Source organism: Pavona decussata, unplaced genomic scaffold (assembly GCF_977016875.1).
Source record: "Pavona decussata unplaced genomic scaffold, jaPavDecu1.1 SCAFFOLD_165, whole genome shotgun sequence".
Taxonomy (NCBI): domain Eukaryota; kingdom Metazoa; phylum Cnidaria; class Anthozoa; order Scleractinia; family Agariciidae; genus Pavona; species Pavona decussata.
The window spans coordinates 30,350-52,713 of NW_028145576.1; the positions used below are offsets into that span (position 1 = coordinate 30,350).

At 36.4% G+C, this 22,364-nt stretch overlaps 1 protein-coding gene across 1 annotated transcript in view; it reads left to right on the plus strand.

Annotated features, from left to right (window-relative positions):
• The first annotated feature begins 253 nt into the window (after positions 1–253).
• Positions 254–22,364, plus strand: part of LOC146464313 (uncharacterized) — a 205,964-nt gene continuing 183,853 nt past the window's right edge. The window contains exons 1-10 of the mRNA XM_085129932.1: positions 254–326; positions 6,267–6,529; positions 7,084–7,198; positions 9,699–9,827; positions 14,511–14,633; positions 14,913–15,035; positions 15,567–15,689; positions 15,910–16,032; positions 16,586–16,708; positions 16,936–17,058. Coding sequence (XP_084986058.1) covers positions 254–326; positions 6,267–6,529; positions 7,084–7,198; positions 9,699–9,827; positions 14,511–14,633; positions 14,913–15,035; positions 15,567–15,689; positions 15,910–16,032; positions 16,586–16,708; positions 16,936–17,058 — 1,318 coding nt within the window. The remainder of the gene's footprint in view (positions 327–6,266; positions 6,530–7,083; positions 7,199–9,698; positions 9,828–14,510; positions 14,634–14,912; positions 15,036–15,566; positions 15,690–15,909; positions 16,033–16,585; positions 16,709–16,935; positions 17,059–22,364) is intronic.

Sequence of the window (22,364 nt, forward strand, 5' to 3'; positions counted from 1 at the left end):
TAGCTTCGTTAAGTTAGCTAATGACAAGTTCCTGTTTTCAACTGACGAGGGAACTGTCTAGATGCCAACTGATCGCGTTTTCATTGGCTTAAAATGACAGGTGCGATGTTCAAATAAACCTACGCTAAAACTCTACTGGTGCTGAGAACAATAAGTTGCTATCGACAAGCTATCTGTTTGCGCTTCCTTTCAAAAATCAACATTTGTAGCCGACGAGTTGTCGGTGCAGCTTCGATAGAAACAAAAGAAAATCATGGATTCCAAGCCCCAGCTTTACGTTTTTCTAACGGTCTTATCATTGAGAGTTGTTTCCGCCTGCTTGGATGGTAAGTTTCATTTTCACAAATCGTTTGGCAGTTGTGTCGTTTTGTTTTTTCTTTCAGCTTCTGCCTTTTTTTCGGAAATATTTTACGCATTGATAAAATTGGCACCAATTGCGTATTTGACGGAAGAAACCGCCAACTTTTCGTCATATAGCAGAGCCTTCATGGTTTAAAGTAACTCACCCCTCAAAATTCATTCCTTTTTTTTCCTTTGTAAAGTAAAGAGTCGTGAATTATTTCAGTTTAGGAGTTCCCATAATATAATCGGTTTTTAACCAATATTATGTTCAAATCTATATGGTGCCAAAACGGAATTCATAATTAACCAGACTTGTATAACAAGTTTTTATGTCATAATTTCAAACCTGAGTTAGCAGCAAAGGTTTCTTATCTATTTCAGCTTCATCGTTTACCAGAATGGTTGTTGACATGATTAGGTGTTTTAGAACTCACGCAATATTCTACCCTTTGGAAATATTTTCATCACGTATGCATCATCTAGACGTATTTCAGTTTTGTATCAAAAAGGGAACTGCCAATTATACCGACCCAAGTATCGATGATAGTGCCGTTCCTATCTTGAAATACCTTTATTGTAATTGTTAGAAATGTCAGGTTGCCAAATTCCTGCTGTTAACCTAAATTTCGTAAGAATGATCTAGACATATTTCAGTTTTATATTAAAAAGGAAACGCCATTTGTAATTCTCAAAAAATGTGCAACATATTCTAGTTCGTTGGATTTAGAGGCTTGAAATTTAACCCGATGCATGCCGCAATAAATGAGGATATTTTACACGTAGAGCCGAGTTGTTTCTAATCATATAATATAATAATAGAGCTGATGTTCGCGGGCATAAATATGTTTTTGACACGAATAAGGCTCGTTTTAGAATAAGTTCTATAATAATTTGAGAGGGCATTCAGGAAGAAAATTCAAAGAGAGTACAATAACTGAGACACAAGCAGTTTGAATTAACAAGTGACAAGTTCCTGTCTTCATTTGAACTCATCACCTTTCCGTCCGCTAAACTAATTGAAAGTAATAGCGTCCTGGTTAAAAAAACGTCGGAATTCTACTGGTGCTTAATACATTTGTTTCTACGGACGAGCTATCTAGATCTCTTCGGCGGCATTCTCCTTTTAGACATCAACGTTTGTAGCCGACGAATTGTCATAGCAATCACCATAGAAAAAAAGGAAAGGGGAATCACGGAAGGTTGCGACAGCCTGTTTGGGTGTAAGCTTAATATCCATATCCTCAAATTCTTCTTTTTCTTCTTCTTGTTCTTCTTCTTCTTCTTTTTTTTTCTTCTTGTTTGTTTGTATCTTTTGTTTGTTCAAAAAATTCCGCGTACTGACAGATTTGACAACTTTCATTTATTTGGGAAAACACGGCCAGGACGTTTTGTGATTTACAAAAGAGGATAAATTCTTCAAGGAAAGCACATTTCAAAATTCATTCAACAACGAAAGCCAGATGAAGGGTTGTAACATTCCATTTGCGGAAGTTCAGAAATAGAAATAAATTGTTTTCAATATCGGTTCTCGTTTTTGGCTCAGAAGCTGAATTCGCTGATGGAAATTACCCCGTTTGAAGTAAGTTGTCACTGTTTCATGTCTGAGTTGACAATAAATGTTCGTGAACTCACGCCATATTCATCCGTTATTGGATTTATTACCGTTACATAACCAGCTATCAAGAAAAATTTATAAGCCTTAAATCAAAATACAAAAACGGCTAATTAATGTAGCACAAAGATCTAAGATGCTGCATGGTGTGTTCTGTAGAGATACCTTTTCTGTGGAAATAACAAAATGTTTAGTTTTCATGCGGTAAAGTTACATTTCATTCTGATGAGAAGCGAGAAACGCTGGATTCATTACCTACATAAATGTATCTACCAAAAAACTGAGGAGTCCTTTAACAGGTGAAAAAACTTTATTGTCAAGTACACGTTTGTTTTGTCGTTTTAATTTGACCAATTTTGTTTTGACCCAAATAACTAATTTCTAAGCTCTATTGTATAGACGAACGAGCGTGCTTTAAAATTACAAAATTCGCCATGGTTGTTTTCAAATTGCAGCCTTGAATTAATCAACAACCTTAGTTAACAATGATAGCCATAAAATGATGACTTCAATACAGTGTTTCAGATAGTAATGAAGAAGTGTCTTTCCGTTTTTCCTTCCCTTTCTAACATTTCTTCTTTTTCTCTTAACTTTTTTTTGCCAAAAGAAAGTCGAAAACAGACATAGTTGTCTTCCTTCTAAAATCCAAACAAACATCTTTAAATAGCTTCGTTAAGTTAGCTAATGACAAGTTCCTGTTTTCAACTGACGAGGGAACTGTCTAGATGCCAACTGATCGCGTTTTCATTGGCTTAAAATGACAGGTGCGATGTTCAAATAAACTTACGCTAAAACTCTACTGGTGCTGAGAACAACAAGCTATCTGTTTGCGCTTCCTTTCAAAAATCAACATTTGTAGCCGACGAGTTGTCGGTGCAGCCTCGATAGAAACAAAAGAAAATCATGGATTCCAAGCCCCAGCTTTACGTTTTTCTAACGGTCTTATCATTGAGAGTTGTTTCCGCCTGCTTGGATGGCAAGTTTCATTTTCACAAATCGTTTGGCAGTTGTGTCTTTTTTTTTTTTCTTTCAGCTTCTGCCTTTTTTTCGGAAATATTTTACGCATTGATAAAATTGGCACCAGTACGTTGCGTATTTGAGAGAAGAAACCGCCAACTTTTTGTCATATAGCAGAGCCTTCATGGTTTAAAATAAATCACGCTTCAAAATTCATTCCTTATTTTTTTTCCTTTGTAAAGTAAGGAGTCGCAAAATATTTCAGTTTACGAGTTCCCATAATATACTCGATTTTTATCCAATATTCTGTTCAAATCGATATAGCTCAAAAACAGAATTCGTAATTATCCAGAATTGTATAGCACGTTTTTATGTCATAATTTCAAATCTGAGTTAGGAGAAAAGGTTTGTTTTATATTTCAGCTTCACCTTTTACCAGACTGGTTGTTGAGATTATTAGCTGTTATAAAACTCACGCAATATTTTACCAGTTGGATATATCTTTTCATCACAAATGCATGATTGAAAAGGGAACAGCAAATTATAGTGATAGTTCATCCTATCTTGAAATACCTTCATTGTGATTGTTAGAAGTGTCGGGTTGCCAAATTCCTGCTGTTAACCTAAATTTCGTAAGCATGATCTAGACATATTTCAGTTGTATATTAAAAAGGAAACAGCTAATTAAAGGGACGCCAGTATCGCCGATAGTACATCCTTATTTTAAATACCTTTATCGTGATTGTAAGAAATGTTAAGTTGGCAAATTCCTTCTGTTGACCTAAATTTCGTTCAAATACGAACAGGTTAAAAATATTTTCCAAAATATTGAGAAGTTCTGTTGACATGTGGAAAAAACTCCACGACAGGTAATTGCTTATTTGGTCGTCTCCTTGACAATTAACTTCCTGTGACTACATTTTACCAATATTACCAGTATTTTGCCAATACTACCAACATTTTGTTTCATTGCACTTTTGTATTACCAAACTCTAATTTTTTTAGGTTGACACTATCGTAAAAACGAGCCTGGCATGCTTTATTACTGAGGCAATTTCTTGTCTCTCGACGATGTAGACTTCAATTAAAAACCAAGCTCAGTAAAAATTTACACCGAGGACTTTGCAGCTGGATTTCAAGAAAACGAAACATTTTTGTTAGGTTCTTATTGTTTTGCGCTCCAAAGACACAAATACCTCAAACCTCCTGACTTTGATAGTCCATCTCACTTTTATACCTTGAAAGGTATGAAAAATGGAAAACATGACCTCATATTCCTTAGTTATTTTCCGTTCATGCCGGTTTCGCTTTGAACCTTTATTTATAAAAGTAAATTAAAATAGCGGAATTGCAGAGTAGACTTAGGTAGAAAACATCGTTTAACTACAACTTAGTTTTTTTTTTCGTATGTTTTAAATTCTGTCGCACCATTCTTGTCGCCATTTGTTATGTTAAAAAAATGTTCATCATATTCTAGTTCGTCGGATTTAGAGGCTTGATATTTAACCCCGGCCATGCCGTAATTAATGAGGCCATCACGCACGTAGCGCCGAGTTATTTATAATCACATAATAAAACAATAGAGTAAATGTTCGCGGGCATAAATATGTTTTTGACCCAAATCAGGCTTTTTTTAGAATGAGTTTTATAATAGTTTGAGAGGGCATTCAGGAAAGGAATGAAAGACAATACAATAAGCGATATCTGGAACGCTGCCAGTGTAGCGTCGGCGTTTATTTTATTGTCCAAAGGTTTTATTGTCACATAAGCTTAAAACTTTGGCTGAACATCACTAAATTTGCCAAAAAGAATCTTTGCTTCTAATTTTTCAAAATTAAAATTACATCATTTCGTAAACAACGAAGAAATAGTAAATTACAAGTTTTAAAATTAATTGCGCAACTTGCTAAAATGAGCGGGTTTCGCTCTACGAAGACAAATTTACATTCACCTCTCCGTCTGCAATGGAACTACTACAGGCGCTATTTCCATCATCCCCCACGAGTTTCTATAAGTTCTCTACATCTGGCAAAGACGCCTGAGAATTTACTTCGTTGGGTTTTTGAGCCATTTTGTAGCTCAAAACAATTTCTTTGCAGATGGCCGCGCTTCCAGTCAAACAAGCAAGGAAACGGCGCGAACAATTTTCCACTTCTGATTGGCTGGCTATGTTATTTTCTTCTTTCTGATTGGGTTAGAGAAGAGGGCTAAAGTAAATTTTAGCCGCCAAATTCTCCATTTTAGACCGCAAAAAAAGGCCGCAATGTTCGACGAAATTGCTATAATCATTCTATATCCAACCAGCGCGAATAAAATAATTGTTACGTGCACAATAGAGCAGCCAAGAAATGTTGACAAAGGCGATTTAATGACCACTATTTTCTCGATTATATTATAATTCCTGTTATCCCACGGCTGCTAAGCCAATCATCTATGAAATTGCATTTTCCACTTATCCAGATTTTAATAATAACTGTACACCCACAAAGATACAAATTTCAAGAAATTAAAGAACCATTTTCTCGCCAAAATTTTATCCACCAACCCAAAGTACCAATGTCATCTATACTTAAAGTAAAGCTGCAAACATGATTGTCAAACACTGTTGCGATATTTTGCCAGAAATAGTAACGTTAGTTTACATAACAACAGGGGCACACAACGGTTTGTTTCAGTGAAACATCTTTTTCGGAGGGACTTAATCATCTTAGATCGATCGGATTTAGATTGAAAAAAGCTGAAGTTTTTTTGCCAAAATGCCATCCCAAATTTACGCTGGAGAACGTCTCCTTTGGTTTACACATGTTAACAGAGGCATGTGTTGTTTTAAAGTGCAAAATAAGGCAGGCTAGCATTATCGGAAAACCAATCTCATCTAAAGAATCCAAACAGACCCGACGGTGTGGTGTTAGTTAATGCAAATTTGTTTTTTAAAAGGCTGTAAAACAATTTGAAATACAGCATTTGGGATTGGATTTTGTATTTTTTTTTTTGTTTGTTTTGTTTTGTTTCATTTTTATTTATTTATTTTTTTATTTTTTGTTGCTGCTTAATTTGTGCATGTAACTGGGATATAATTTTCGGTAAGGTAGGTATACTTATCCCACACCTTAAGAGAAACGTGAAACAATCCTGTCAAACAAAGCAGGACATTCCAACAATTGCCTAATTAAGCTGTTGTTTTATAACGCATCTCTCGTTTGGTTTGACTGGGCAAGTATTTCAACAGGTAAGCTTTTTGAAAACGTCCAACCACTGTGAGGACAACCTTTTTTTTTTCATCTAGATACTTCCAAGAGAAATCACACTTTTCACTTTTTGTCTCATCAGTTTCAATTTAATTGGAATCTTTCAGGTGAATGTCGTGAATTAGCCTTCCCTTCGTTTTACTTCTTTGCTAACAAGCGTCTGGAGAATCACAACATAATCACTGTCAGAGTCCGAGATATGAGTGCTTGTGAACTGCGTTGTTACCATGAACCCAACTGCGTCAGTATTAATTTTCACAATACAGCAAATGCCAAGGGAACATACAGATGTGACTTGAATAACGCCACTCATCGAGGACACAATGTGGATTTTGTAAACACAGAGGGCTACTTGTACCGTGGGGCAGACGTAAGTTGTTGTTGTTGTTGTTGTTGTTGTTGTTGTTGTTGTTGTTGTTGTTCTTCTTCTTCTTCTTCTTCTTCTTCTTCTTCTTCTTCTTCTTCTTCTTCTTCTTCTACTTCTCCTTCTTTTTTTTCCGCTTGTTACTTTCCAGGCTTTCGTAGTTTGTCTTAGGAAAGTGGTCAACACTACTATATCCGACCAGGACCCACCGAACCACAGAATAGATGGTGGTCTCTGCCTGCACCCTTTTTCTCAACGTCAAGTGATGATGTTTAAATGCATAGTCACCTGTCTATGCTGCAGTAAAAAAAAAAAACAGTGACAATGAGATTCAAACCTCACTTTTATTGTTTATCTTAAAGTGCGGGCTATTGCTAGCTAGTTTCCTCCTCTCATCCGTTGTCTTCTTTTTTGCCTTTGAAAATTTTATCCTAAGCGAATACTAAGCGTAAAGTAATGCTCCTCCTAAATATTTGCTCATTACAATTTTTTATCGAGCAAAGAGTATTGTTCATCTCTGTTAATATTCCCATTCATACTTTATCTTTATTATTTTGTAGAGTGCTTGTGATCGTGCCCCTTGCCATAACGGTGGTACCTGTCAATCTGGATTCACAGATAAAGGATACCGGTGTTTGTGTCCGCCTGGATTTATGTTTGCACACTGCAAACAGGGTAAGGAGCAAATTTCCTCAATCATCTAGTATTGTTCGTCTACAAATCCAACAGCTTCCTTGTGCAAAATAGTATTAAATATTGGAAAATTTTACAAGCATGGAAGTGAAATGTCATTCCTACGATTTGATTGCTTTTTTAGCAGCTTCTATCTCGATTCCTTTTTCTAACCGTTTTCTTAATTTTTCTGACGTGGATTAAACTAACACGCTAAAGACGCAAACAAATTTCGTCGTTAACTGCAAATTTATTACTTTTTTTGAATAAAAAATTTTTCATCTGTCTTACATAACTCAGTTTTACACTACTTACGATAATTACCATACTTACACTGTTGACGATACTTATTAACTATACATACAATATCTACACTACATACAAACTAATGCTATGACTGCTTATGAATAATCACAAGTTACATCCAAAACTACTTAAAACACTATGCTTAGACATCTAACAATACTTTTTGATTACAAAAGAGTTACATTTTAAAGCATCTTTTTTTTTTCAAAACATCGAAGTGTGCACAATTAAACGAGACAAGCCCATTTGCGATAGTAACTAGACAGGCAATTATTTTCAGTCGCGATCTCTTTGAGAATTTCAAGTTTTCCTTGGATAAGCAGAAGAAAGTTTTGAAAATTTAATTCATCTCCACGAAGGCTTGTGCAGAAAAAAGCTATATTTTGCAATTAATATATAAGCAATAGTTAAGTACCTGCCAATGTTTTGTCCCGTCGAACCAGCCGTAAAGTATATGGCTTCCAGATAATTTATTATTTCGCTTGTTTTTTCGTACCAAACGTTTTGGAACGAGGTACAAATCTCGGCTAAGGTAACACAATTTATCAGTAAGTGGGTCAAAGTTTTCTCCGTGGCATAACATAAGTTACAAGTAGCATCTTCTATTAAATCATCACGATAAAGTGTGGTACGGGTTGTAAGAAAATTATGAATCACTTTGTATTGAAACATTATTTTCACCTCCTTGGTGACTGTAAATGACATGAGATAGACCTTTTCTGCAAATCCGTGACGAAGAATCTTGCTTTCAACAGTACGGGGATTGAAAACGTCTTTTAGAAAACAGGAGTCGTTGAGAGAGGCACTGGGTTTGGTAGTCGGAGCAGGGTTTGTGAGTCTTACTTTCCAAGGTTTTGGGATTGCATTTACAAGACAATAATATTTTGTAAAAGGTACATTCATTTGGAATTTTTGTCCAAATTCATTCAAATCCAAAAAACACCTTGGTGGTTTAGTAAATCACCTATTTTGGTAATCCCGGCGTCGAACCAATTTTGGTAGAACAGAGGTTCATTATCTACGAGGATGTTACAGTTATTCCATAGTACTTCATTTTTAAGGTGTGTTGTGATACCGTAGCCTGAAGACTTTCTAAACTCGCACCAATAGTCTGAAATGTTTTTATAGACAGTGGTAAGATTTTTGAGATCAAGTGTGTTTGTTGCGTAATTGCACTTTGTTAGGAAGGATAAGCTTCCGTGTTTGTGTACGTGGTGATTGGGGATTATTTTCCAGGAAGCATGTGAGTCGTCTTGAATGCTGTTGATCCAAGCAATTCTGAGAGCTTTTTCCATGATTTGGAAATCAAACGCTTTTAAGCCGCCGTTTTTCTTTTCCCCAATTATGGTGACACTTATGAGGCTTAGGAGGAGGCTTCCACGCCCATATAAAGTTAAAAATTAATTTATATATCTCTTGGGTATAATGGATTCGGACAGTTTGATAGTTTGTTTACTGCGCAAGTAATTCTCTATCTTTCATTGGTGTTTTGACAAACGCATCTTGTGCCTTGTTGCTTTCAAGAACTCTGGATCTGTTATGATACTAAACGGGTTTTTTCAGCCAGCTTTAAGGCTTCTGAGAGTTATTGCTTTTTACTACTTCAATCCTTTTGTCTACCAGAGAGATAAAATTGCTCGAGGGACTTTGTGAGCTCTGTTTTCTTAGTTGGTTTTCTCCATCTCCTCAAGACGAGTCAAGTACTCTGTTTAATTGTTACAAGAACCAATCTAAGAAAATACTGTTTGTTATTTCCGAGCCTTTGCTAGAATACGGAACAATACAAAAGTCTAGCAAAAAATTTTTTTGCTAAACTGTAATTTGCCAGTTCATAAACAAAAAGGTATCGATCAGTAAAAGTCTTCGCACTAACCATTACAAATCTTGGCAGCAAAATTGGTTGCCTCTTTGTGTTTTATGAAACAGCATTATAATAAATTAGTTGTACTTGTGAGGTCATTGCTTTTTGAAAGTGCTCTGCCATTTTTCTTCCCGATACACGAAATTACGTATATCGCAGGATATCTGTTATGTGCGGACAACGTATATTAAGTTCACCATGACCATATTTTGGCAGTGTTACAATGTGTTGAATAATTATTTGGTATATCCGAACTAGCTGGTAAGATTATGGCTGTTCACTTTTGTCTTGAGGTTTTCGTGTAACTATAATCTGTGTCCAATATTTTTGTTATAGATGTTAACGAATGTGCGTATGGAAGATGCATCCATAATTGCAGCCTCGACGCAGAGTGTATCAACACCAATGGATCGTACTTCTGCAAGTGTCACCTAGGGTACACTGGAGACGGCTTCAATTGCACAGGTGAAATTGACTTGTCCATAATCCATAACGCGTTAGGTAGCTGCCCTTCTAGCTGTGATTAGACCCTCATTATTATTATTATTATTATTATTATTTATCTTTTCACATGAAGTATGTGAAACAGACATACAAACAGAGCTTAAGAGCTACTGAAATTGATAAGAATTGATAAGATAATGAGAAGTCTCCGTAAAAACGTTGCAGATAAGAAATCGCTACTGACATGTCCCTCTGTTATGTGTATGCCTGAGCTTGTATGTCATTTAAGGTTATATTGTTTTCCTTTTGTTGTCTTCTTTGGCTTGTTTGTTTGTTTGTTTGTTTGTTTGTTTGTTTTAACGTTCCAGTAGTTATATAACCAGTAATCTTTTATTGCTTTATTCGATTCTGTTATTTGTTTAAAGGTAGCGGATAGATTCAATAATTCAACTAATGTTCTATTAACACTTTCTGTAAATGTAAACAAGCATACACCGGAGGTCTCAACTGATGGTGATGCTCAGGCCATTATATCTTCACATCCCGAAGTCATTTCCCATTAAACCTATTTCAGATATTAACGAGTGTGAAGAAGAAACACACAACTGCTTTTCTTCTCATTCATTTTGCTGCCAGAATGTCGTCACTATATCAAGGCACACGTGGTCTCATAGTAATAGTGTTTCTTTGAGAAGTTTCTTCTTATTGTGAATGGTTGCTAAGCCAAGATATTATTGGAACAATTTAAAATTTCATTCAACTCCCGAAGGTGTTTTGGCACAGTTCAGTAGCTGCAAGGTCGGTGAAAAATAGGTGTATATCTATTGATTTAGTTTTCCTTAAAAGGTGCTCCTATCGTTGTGGAAGCTGGTATAGCTGCTCTTAGGGTAGTGATAACTGATAAATGATCAGTCACGGTTAACCGCAGACAATGTAATTTCATGCAGGACGAGTACTGACTAGATCAATTTTGTGTCCAAGTTCATATGTGGACTGATTAAGAGAAAGTTTTCGTAAAAACGTTCTAGTCGCTCTGACACTCTGGTAGAAGACTATACGCGGAGATGATTACACAGTGCAATCCAAATCTTCTCAATCATCTAGTTGATTTCTTCTATAAATCCAACATACTCGACTGGTTGTGGAAATACTAGCAAATATTAAATAATTTGCCACGCGTGGAAGTGAAATTGTCATTTTTAATTATTTGATTGCCTGTTTAGCAGCTTCTATCTCAATTCTTTTTTTCTAACCGTTTCCTTACTTTTCTGACGTTAATCAAACTAACACGCTAAACGCGCAAAACAGTTCCGTCGTGCAGATGGCTACTCCTGAAGATCTCATAAATGAAAGTCTCGTTGCTTCTATTGCTTTTAAAGTTAATGTTTACGGCAAATACGTTAACTAAATCAAGACCAAAACACTCATAAATCTTAACAAAAAGCAATTTCTAACAGCGATAAAAAAAATTAAGATTTAAACTATTTCAATTTCCACACTGATGGTCCACTATGGCGCGTTTTTAGTGTCAAAATTCAAACTATCAATTCAAACATTCGATCCTTCAATTCAAACATTCAATCCTTCAATTCAAACATTCGATCCTTCAATTCAAATCTGCAATTGTTCGGTTCAAACTTTCGATCCTTCAATACAAACATTCAATCCTTCAGTGCAAAAATGGAATGGTTCGATTCAAACATTCCATCATTCAATCCAAATATGGAATTGTTTGTTTCAAACATTCGATTCTTCAATCCAAACACCCTTTTCTTCAATCCAGAAATGCTATTCTTCAAGTTGAACATGCATTCATTGTATTGCCTGGCCTATCATTCAGTTCAAGCATGCATTTCGTCGATTCAAACATGCCATTTTTCAATTCAAACATTTGATCATTCAATCCAAACGTGTATTTCTTCAATCAAATCCTGAAACTCAAACACTACACCATAAATTCCGCGTTCAATTTCGATAGAAAATGCTGAAATCCTGCTGTTGAAACATTCTGCACTTTAATTTTAAGATATAAAATCCAGATTATAAATTCAAACATAGTCTCACAATGTAATTGTGCAGTGGCTCGATTCAAACATTCACTTCGGCGATTCAAACATTCACTTCGGCGATTCAAACATTCAGCTCAGCAGTCCAAACTTTCACTTCCTCTCCAGTAGTCTGGAACCGAGGGGACTCTGTAAAATAAGGATACGGACGGGCGGATGCGGACGGCGGATGGCGGACGGCGGATGGGGCTTAAAAAAAAAAAAAAAAAAAGAAGAAGAAGTGGAAGAAAATAGGATGTTGATACGATTAAATTTATTGGTTAATTGCCACCTTCTAAGAAATGCTAGCTTTGGCTTTTTTTAAATTTTATTTTTATTTTTTTTTCAATTTGAATTAATTTTATATCTTATTGTCAGTCAAGCAGCGAAAACGCTGTGGAATGTTTCTTCTCGTTTTTCAACCAAATCAGCCTGAGTTTGCAGTGGAACTCCGTACATAAGTACGACACACCATCCGGCAAAACAACACGTTCACATTCATGAACATTTACAGGATAATCTGATTAACGGGTAAAGTACTGTACGAGCTCTTGTTAGGCATTATAGATTGGAAATCGTGGTTATTGTTCGAACAGACAGATCGATACAAGTTATTAAAAAATTATTTTAAGACGTCCAAAGATTTCCCTGCGTCAGATTTGGGAACGTTTCAGAGCAATTGGATAAAACCTTATACGCCTGGCCTCAGTTGTTCAAAGAGCGGATAGTTTTATTCACTGGATAGGTTGCTATCCAGCAGATGAAATGCGTGCAAGATTTTCCCAATAGCCCTATAATTTATGGATAGAGTAGAAACATATGTCAAATTTAAGTATGGGATTGTGTGGAAAACTTGCCAAAAGGCGTTACCGGTAGTTGGAGTACATTTGCTCCGCTGGATAGCGACTTATCCGGTGGATAAAGTTATCCACTCTTTGAACAACTGGGGCCTGGTTTACTCAGCAGTGGAACACCAATTTTCAAGTCCGCTTCTTCAGGAGAAAAGCGAAACATTTCTCAGCGAAGTTGAACGCGGAGTCGACCGATCGCGAAAGCTTCAAAGCATCAACCGGTTTGTTTGACAAATTCTGCTTTCTTTATTACATTTTTTTTACATTCCTGTCTCATTAATATTCATATTGTCGATTATCCGGACATTTTATTCAAGTTCCAACGAGTTCAGATAATCGAGGTTCGACTGTACCAAGTTCACGGAGAAGACGACCCCTGACCTGACTGGGGACTGAAGGCCGCCGCCGAGGCAACCGGAGGAAAACCAGAAACTGACCGAAAAAAACATGTTTTTCTGTCAGATAAAATAATGTGAATGTTCCAAGATGAGAAAAACCAGAATCCGCAATGAATATCAAAACCGAAAAGACGCAAAACCCGATCAAAAAAAGCCCTCATATTGCAAGGAAAATTTCACTTGTGTACAAATTTAAAGGGAAGAAAATGACACGTTCAGAAATCCTACGCCGGGAAATCTTTGGACATCTTAAAATAATTTTTTAATAACTTGTATCGATCTGTCTATTCGAACAATAACCACGATTTCCAATCTTTAATGCCTAACAAAAGCTCGTACGGTACTTTACCTGTTAATCAGATTATCCTGTAAATGTTCATGAATGTGAACTTGTTGTTTTTTCCGGATGGTGTGTCGTACTAATGTACCGAGTTCCACTGCAAACTCAGACTGATTTGGTTGAAAAACGAGAAGAAACATTCCATAGCGTTTTCGCTGTTTGACTGACAATAAAAAATAAAATCAATTCAAATTAAAAAATAAACAAATAAAAATAAAATTTAAAAAAAGCCAAAGCTAGCATTTCTTAGAAGGTGGCAATTAACCAATAAATTTATTCCGCCGTCCGCATCCGCCCGTCCGTATCCTTGTTTTACAGAGTCCCCTCGGTTCCAGACTACTGGAGAGGAACTGAAAGTTTGGACTGCTGAGCTGAATGTTTGAATCGCCGAAGTGAATGTTTGAATCGCCGAAGTGAATGTTTGAATCGAGCCACTGCACAACTACATTGTGAGACTATGTTTGAATTTATAATCTGGATTTTATATCTTAAAATTAAAGTGCAGAATGTTTCAACAGCAGGATTTCAGCATTTTCTATCGAAATTGAACGCGGAATTTATGGTGTAGTGTTTGAGTTTCAGGATTTGATTGAAGAAATACACGTTTGGATTGAATGATCAAATGTTTGAATTGAAAAATGGCATGTTTGAATCGACGAAATGCATGCTTGAACTGAATGATAGGCCAGGCAATACAGTGAATGCATGTTTAACTTGAAGAATAGCATTTCTGGATTGAAGAAAAGGGTGTTTGGATTGAAGAATCGAATTTTTGAAACAAACAATTCCATATTTGGATTGAATGATGGAATGTTTGAATCGACCCATTCCATTTTTGCGCTGAAGGATTGAATGTTTGTATTGAAGGATCGAAAGTTTGAACCGAACAATTGCAGATTTGAATTGAAGGATCGAATGTTTGAATTGAAGGATTGAATGTTTGAATTGAAGGATCGAATGTTTGAATTGATAGTTTGAATTTTGACACTAAAAACGCGCCATAGTCCACTAGGTTTCTTTTTTATTGGTTTTCATTTATCTTCGTTTTTTGTTCCTCTTTATTACTGCAGATATTAACGAGTGCGCGTCAGGAACACACAACTGTAGCAAGTATGGCTTATGTAACAACACCCAAGGATCATTTAACTGCACCTGCAAGCAAGGGTATACTGGCGACGGATACAACTGTACAGGTGAACATGACCGGGCTTTGTTTCTCTTATTGTTTAAAACAGCGATTACTTAAATGGAGTACAAGTCAAAACCAGTTTCCATTTGGTAACGCGCAAATATTACTGGTCTTGGGATTACCGGTAATATTTTGACTTGCCCACTTGCCCAGTTACTAGACCTAACTCTCTGATACAGCCTGGCTAGCATTCTCCATTTTAACATCTCTATTCGATGATTTGCAAGACAGTGCACTTTTTAACTATCTGAGAGCAAGCGTTATCCATTTTGCCTCATTTTAGATATAGATGAATGCGTGACAGGAACACTCGACTGCAGTAATGATACCGCGTGTAACAACACTAAAGGAGGATTCAATGGCACGTGCAAAGCTGGATTCACACGAGACGGACAAATCTGTACAGGTTAAGATTCCATGATTTGTTTGTTATTCTCATTAGAACTATGTTCTTTGTTTGCTATTCCCAGGACATAATATTATACTAAAAAAGGATAAGAAAGTGAGAAGAAAGAAGATGTAAGCTTAATATTCTCTCAATGCGCTACCTGAACACTATTCTGTTTATGAAGTCGAGGAGTGACAAACATTCTTCATTCAATTTCGTTTCCTTTTAAATTTAATAGAGGAAGAAAAGTCTGGTTAAATTAAACATTTTAATCGGTTATCCCTGGATATCATTCATTCCAAACAGCTTGTCTTTTCTTTTTAGGGCCGAACTTTGATCATCTGCAATCAGTAAACCAAACCACCACTTTGACAGATATCGCAATTGTTGTAATACGTTGTGGATTTTTTTTAGTTCCAATTTACACCTGTAATTTGTTCATTATTTAAGGCCTACGCTACTTTCTTCGGATGAGTGAAGTATTTTTGTTCCTCTTTTTATAATTCTCTTTAAATGTACAGAGATTTGTTTAAAATTATTTTCTTTCAGATGTCGACGAGTGTGAAGAAGAAAAACACAACTGCAGTGCAAATGCCGTTTGTAACAACACCAACGGATCGTACAATTGCACATGCAGACCAGAGTACACTGGGGACGGGAAAAACTGCACAGGTAGATAGGGGTTGACATTTCTTCACACTGCCCACTCAAGTAGAACAGCTAATACCTTGAAACCTGAATTGTAATTTTCTGCGAGCGCAATCACGCGAATTCTCCATTATATTTTTATATTTTTTGTCTGTCGCTGGAGATGCTGTCGGTGGGGATGGGCCTACTGGTACTGGAGGTATTTCATTAAATCATTTTTATCATCCTTTTCACCTCATTTCAGATATAGATGAATGCGTGATAGGAACACACAATTGCAGTAATGATACTGAGTGTAACAACACCAAAGGAGGATTCAATTGCATGTGTAAAGCTGGATTCACAGGAGACGGAAAAAACTGTACAGGTTAAGATTCTATGATTTGTTTGTTATTCTCATTAAAACTATGCTCTTTGTTTGCGCTCTTTACTTCTGTACTATGGTAATAATTCCCAGGACATAATATTACACTAAAAAGGATAAGAAAGTGAGAAGAAAAATTATATAAGCTTGATATTCTCTCAATGCGCTATCTAAACACTATTCTGTTCATGAAGTCGAGGAGTGACAAACATTCTTCATTCAATTTCGTTTTCTTTCAAATTTAATGGCAGAAGAAACGTCTGGTTAAATTCAAAATTTTAATCGCTAATCCCTTGATATCATTCATTCCAAACAGCTGGTCTTTTATTTTAGGGTCGAACTTTGATCAACTGCAATCAGTAAACAAAACCACCACTTTGACAGATATCGAAATTGTTATATTACGTTGTGGATTTTTTTAGTTCCAATTTACACCTGTAATTCTTTTTTTATTTAAGGCCTACGCCACTTTCTTCGGATGAGTGAAGTATTTTTGTTCCTTTTTTCTAATTCTCTTTAAATGGACAGAGATTTATTTAAAATTGTTTCCTTTCAGATGTCGACGAGTGTGAAGAAGAAAAACACAACTGCAGTGCAAATGCCGTTTGTAACAACACCAACGGAGCGTACAATTGCACATGCGGACCAGAGTACACTGGGGACGGGAAAAACTGCACAGGTAAATAGGGGTTGACATTTCTTCACCCTGTCCGCTCAAGTGGTACAGCTACGGTAATACCTTCCAACCCGAATTGTCATTTTCTGCAAGTGCAATCACACGAAATCTCCATTATATTTTTATATTTTTTGTCTGTCGCTGGAGATGCTGTCGGTGGGGATGGGCCTACAGGTACTGGAGGTATTTTCTTCGATCATTTTTTTATCATCCTTTTTACCTTATTTCAGATATAGATGAATGCGTGACAGAAACACACAACTGCGGTAATGATGCCGTGTGTAACAACACCAAAGGAGGATTCAATTGCATGTGCAAAGCTGGATTCACAGGAGACGGACAAAACTGTACAGGTTAGGAATGAATCATGAATCACTTAAGGACTATGCTTTTTGGTTCAGGCCTTAACTTCTATATGTGCATATGGAGGATGCATCCATAATTGCAACCAGGACGCAGTGTGTGTCAACACCAAGGGATCGCACAACTGCCTGTGTAACCCAATATTATTATTATTATTATTATTATTATTATTATTATTATTATTATTATTATTATTATTATTATTATTATTATTATTATTACTATTACTATTACTCTTATTATTACTATTAATATTATTATTATTATTACTAATGCTATTATTATTATTATTAATACTATTACTATTACTATTACTATTACTATTACTATTACTATTATTATTATTATTATTATTATTATTATTATTATTATTATTATTTACCTTTTCACATGAAATATGTGAAACAGACATACAAACAGAGCTTAACAACTACTGAAATTGAAAGTTCTAATAAGAAGTCTCCGTAAAAAACGTTGCAGATAAGAATCTCTACTGACATTTCCCTCTTTTATGTGTATGCCTGAGCTTGTATGTCAATTAAGGTTATATTGTTTTCCTTTTCTTGTTTTCTTTTGATCATTGGCTTGTTTGTTTGTTTGTTTGTTTGTTTGTTTGTTTTAATGTTCCAGTAGTTATATAACCAGTAATCTTTTATTGCTTTACTTTATTATGTTTACATTTGTTTAAAGGTAGCAGATAGATTCAATAATTCAAGTCATCTTATATTAAGACTTTCTGTGAATGTAAACAAGTGTAAACGGAGAAGGCCTCAACTGATGGTGATGCTCAGGCCATTACATCTTTCCATCACGGAGTCATTTCCCATTAAACCTATTTCAGATATTAACGAGTGTGAAGAAGAAACACACAACTGCAGTACCAGTGCCGCTTGCATTAATACTGAAGGATCATTCACTTGCAGAGGTATTGTTTACACTTCCGGTTTCGTCTTATGACTAGACTTCCGGTGACTTAAGGAGGCTCGCATCAGTTTTTCTAGACTTAGGGTGGAAATTTTGAAATTACAATCTCGCATAGAATATAAACTTCGTTCTCCTTCATACTACATCATCATTTCAACAGATGATCAAAGTTAATTTTCTCATCAGTTACCAAGCAACAACTATTACCATAGCAACGGTAGTGCATAGCCTCTCATTTTAAACGTTGTCGATTATCTCGAAATCTACTCAGCCACTTTATGACGAAACTTTAGGGATTTAAACTACTCAATCTAGACAACTTGTAGGCGAAATTAGAAACAAATCTGTAAGAGTGTTGTCAAGTAAATAATAAATCGACCTTTACGGAGTGATTTTGTCTATTGGCGATCAAACATCCTGGAATTTTTTACGACACCCAAGACCGGAAATCCGACCCAAAATGACAGTTCTCGAGTAATCGGCGACTACACTGACATCTCTGCAGTTCTAAGGCCGTAAAAATAATCGAATAGCTTTTCAAACTCACGCTTTTTGAAGAGAAATCCGTGCCAGGTTTTGCTGTGTTTGCTATATTACTTGAAGTCCCTGATGTTGAAATGAACAATTTGAAATGGACAGGTCATAGGGCGGTTTTCAACAATAAAAAGTGTATATTTTAAGTGCATGTGCAGCAAACTGCCCATCAACAATAACCACAACAATGTAATACAGAGGGCAAAATTGCTGAATGCTGATTTGTTGTAACGGAGGGCATTTTTTTCTTAATTTTCCTTTCACCTTTATACTCCTGATAGGCTAAGCGGCGAAAATACTCGCTCCTCATTAGCTGGGCACGCCAGTTCTACGTTTAGCTGGTTTCTTTGTTTTGTTTCCAAAAACAGCGAGTTCTTTGAGGTTCTTTGTAGTGCGACTCTTTAAGCCAACTTGTTTCTACAAAAAATACATTGAAATTAAGTGCTGCAGCTAGAAAGGAAATTCCTAAAGGTTATGTTTCGTGTCTCTTAGAGAAACAGCAATAGATTATTTGTGCCAAACCTTGCATCGCATCGATATTTGTTTGGCTGAGAAACTGAAATCAGTCATGACGACCAAGAGCTTTCACCTCGCAACCTTTTCTTGCAACGAATAGTAACCTAGCATAACAGTGTCCTTTTTATGGGAGGAAGGAGTAGGTCAAATTCAGAAAGAAGTTACTCCGTAAGTTCCTTCTTTGGATCCACCGTTTGCTATTTTTATCGATCTATTTTCGCGGATTTTCAAGCGGTAGGAAGCTTCACAGCGGAGGAGAACAATTAATTGCCTAACCTTAAGTTAAATCGCCGTTAGTTTGCTGCTGATTTAAACATGTATTCTCTCTTGATTACATGTGTAGCGTGCTTGTTTCGACTCAAGGTTTTAAGAACAAGTGATGTTACATGCGTAGCGTGCTAGTCTCGACTTAGGGCTTAAAGAACGAGTTATGTTACATGTGTAGCGTGCTTCTATCGACTCCCGGTTTTAAGAACTAGTTGTATTACATATAAAGCGTTCAAGTCTCGGCTTAGGGCTTAAAGAAGGAGTTATGTTACAGGTGCAGTGTGCTTGTTTTGGCTCATGACACCACTAGACTTCCGGAGATTCCGTCGGAATCGATGTGTTTCTAATGGATCCGATGGACGCCATCGGACAACTTTCCAACCCTCCTCAAAGTATTGTTTACACTCCCGGTTTCATCTTATGACTAGACTTCCGGTGACTTAAGTGGACTCGACTGTACTTTAGGTTTTATTGCACAACTAGACTTCATTGCCTTAAAAGCTTGGGATCAGGCCACACACTACGTACAGCATTCGAAATTTAATATACCAAAATTACAAAAACGTAAGCATTAAATCTGAATGAATTAGCTAATTTAAACTTAAACCAGTGCACCATCAAAGTAAGAGGGGTTGGTTCTAAAGAAACTGTGTTGCTGCGTTGGTGAACAGTGGAAACTCACTGTTTGGTTTTATCAACAGAGTTGATAATGTATTCTGGCCACAGCACTGAGATTCGATTGCTGATGTTTCGGACGTTATCCCTTCGTCAGAGCAAATTAATGCTGATTTTTACTTCTTCTACTGTAATTACAATTTCTATTCCTTCCGCAATCTCAGCATTGTGTTTGGTGAGATTTCAAATGTACCATTTAAATGATTTGAGCCAAAACTTAATATCTTAAGAGCAATTCTCCAGGAAAGTGAAGCAAAGGTGGAAATGAAAATTTTTAACCCTCCTTCATTTTTTGTGTGGAGGAGGGATGAACAAAAACAGCTATATTTGGATCGGCAGATGTGTCGTTGCCATGGTAACCGCACTTGATCACGTCGGCCTGAGGTCTATGTTTTGACCAAAAAATTCACTCTCAAATAGTAAAAATAAACGAGTCCGGCTCTCGAGTGCATGTGAACCAATTCAAATGAAATTCATGCAGATGGTAGAGACACTCTCCCAGTTTATAAAATTTGCCGTTTAGTTTGGGGTTTTATGATCAAGAAGACAATGTTCGTATTATTACGTTGCCTGTTAGCCATTTTGGCAAGCAGGAAAAACAAGCACAACCATATTCGTAATTTCTTCGAAAGTACTATTTCCCAAAAAACCAAATTAGCAGCAGAGCTTACAAAGATATTGAAGTTTATAAATATCATAAAATCTATTTGGGGAAAATTATATTCTGGCCATGGATGTTGAAGACATCCGAGGCAAGTTGCAAAAAATTGCAAAATTCGAAATATTGAGGGCTCCAGTATTTGGCTCAAAGAGGCTTTAGATAGAGAATATCAGCTTCAGAGGTTTTTTTCATTCATCTTATCTGTTATCTACATTTGATTGATTAGGTTTTGGCCAACGAATTTGATGAAATATAAATTGAAACAAAGCCTACCTTGCAACTTTTGGGAATTTCTTCAGGATGCTTTTGTCGTATAGGATGGGTCTCTCCTCAATTCGCGTGCTCCATTTTCTTGACCAAATCTTGCACAGACTCTAGCGGAAAGGACAAATCTAACTGGCTAGCCTCGCCGAAAATCTACTTTTAGACCAAAGATGGTGATGCATTAACCCGAATAAAGAACAGTCGAACAGGTCAAACACAGTCGTGTGTCGAGTATCGACATACGATTGTATCATCAATACAATCCATCCAGGAAGTTAAATAGATGCATCAAGATCACAGCTAAGCAAATGCATGTCTGCGACGATTCTGAATAAAGTCTTTGGCTAAATCGAGCCGTGCATTTCGTGGTACAAGGTTGAGAAGCGAAGAAATCATTGTTTACGACCTGTTTACGACCAAACGTATGTAGACCGGAAATGCCAGGAGCAAAACTGCTGACCGGATGTACTTTAAAATGCGATATACGCGCTTTTTGTTTGTTTGTTTGTTTGTTTGTTTTTGTAGCTTCAAATAAAGCGACATTGACGCAATGGCATTGTCTTTTCTTTAGATATTTTTAGTACAATATATCATTGATACAGGGATAAAATAACGACTTTTGATCCGCTTTTATGACTGTTTTACAGTGGGGAATAAAGAAGACAAAATAAAAGCGCTTCTTTGATCGTTTTACGCAACCACATAAGCCGCCCATGTTTCCCTGGTTTGTTTGTATTTATCATTCATTGATTATTGGATGTTAAGGATGGCCTGCATGTAAGATACGTCGCTAATCTGGGGCATTAGCGTACACATTAGAAGTTATGAAGTTGGAATTTTTGACCCACCTCTCCTCCAGATATAAATAAGTCTTCTCCAGGCCGATAAATTTTCACATTCAGTACCTAATACCTGCCCAAATTTTTGCATTCTTTCTGTTTGTTTATTTATTTGTTTGTTGTTGTTTTTTTGGTGGTGTAGGGGTGACCGGAATTAAATTTGTGCCGTCGATCAAAAACACTGTAAGGGAAATTTGCATATCGTCGTGCGAAGGAAAATATCCTGGTCGGGACAATGGAAAGTTGTTCTTTTTCAAAACCCAAAAGGGACGTTTGTGAGTGCAGTGGAAACAATATAAAACTCAGTGAATGTCAAAGGGATATTTTCAGGCACGTGCAAGCCTAGCCTACGGCCGTGATGAAATCAGCAACGAAATGGATCTCATTCTTTGCCGTGCAGGTAAATAAATGTAACATTTCACGTGCGAATTTTTCATTCTCTTGTCACGAATAGTTAATCATAACTGAATTTGTAATTGCATTTTCACAGTCTAAAAAGCAATCTTTTTTTTTTTTTTTGGGGGGGGGGGGGGGTATGGCTCTTATGTTCAATTTTCACTCAAGCTTCAGTTCAGCTTCATTTCCTCTGTTTTTGTTTTCATTCGGTTTTCGGTTT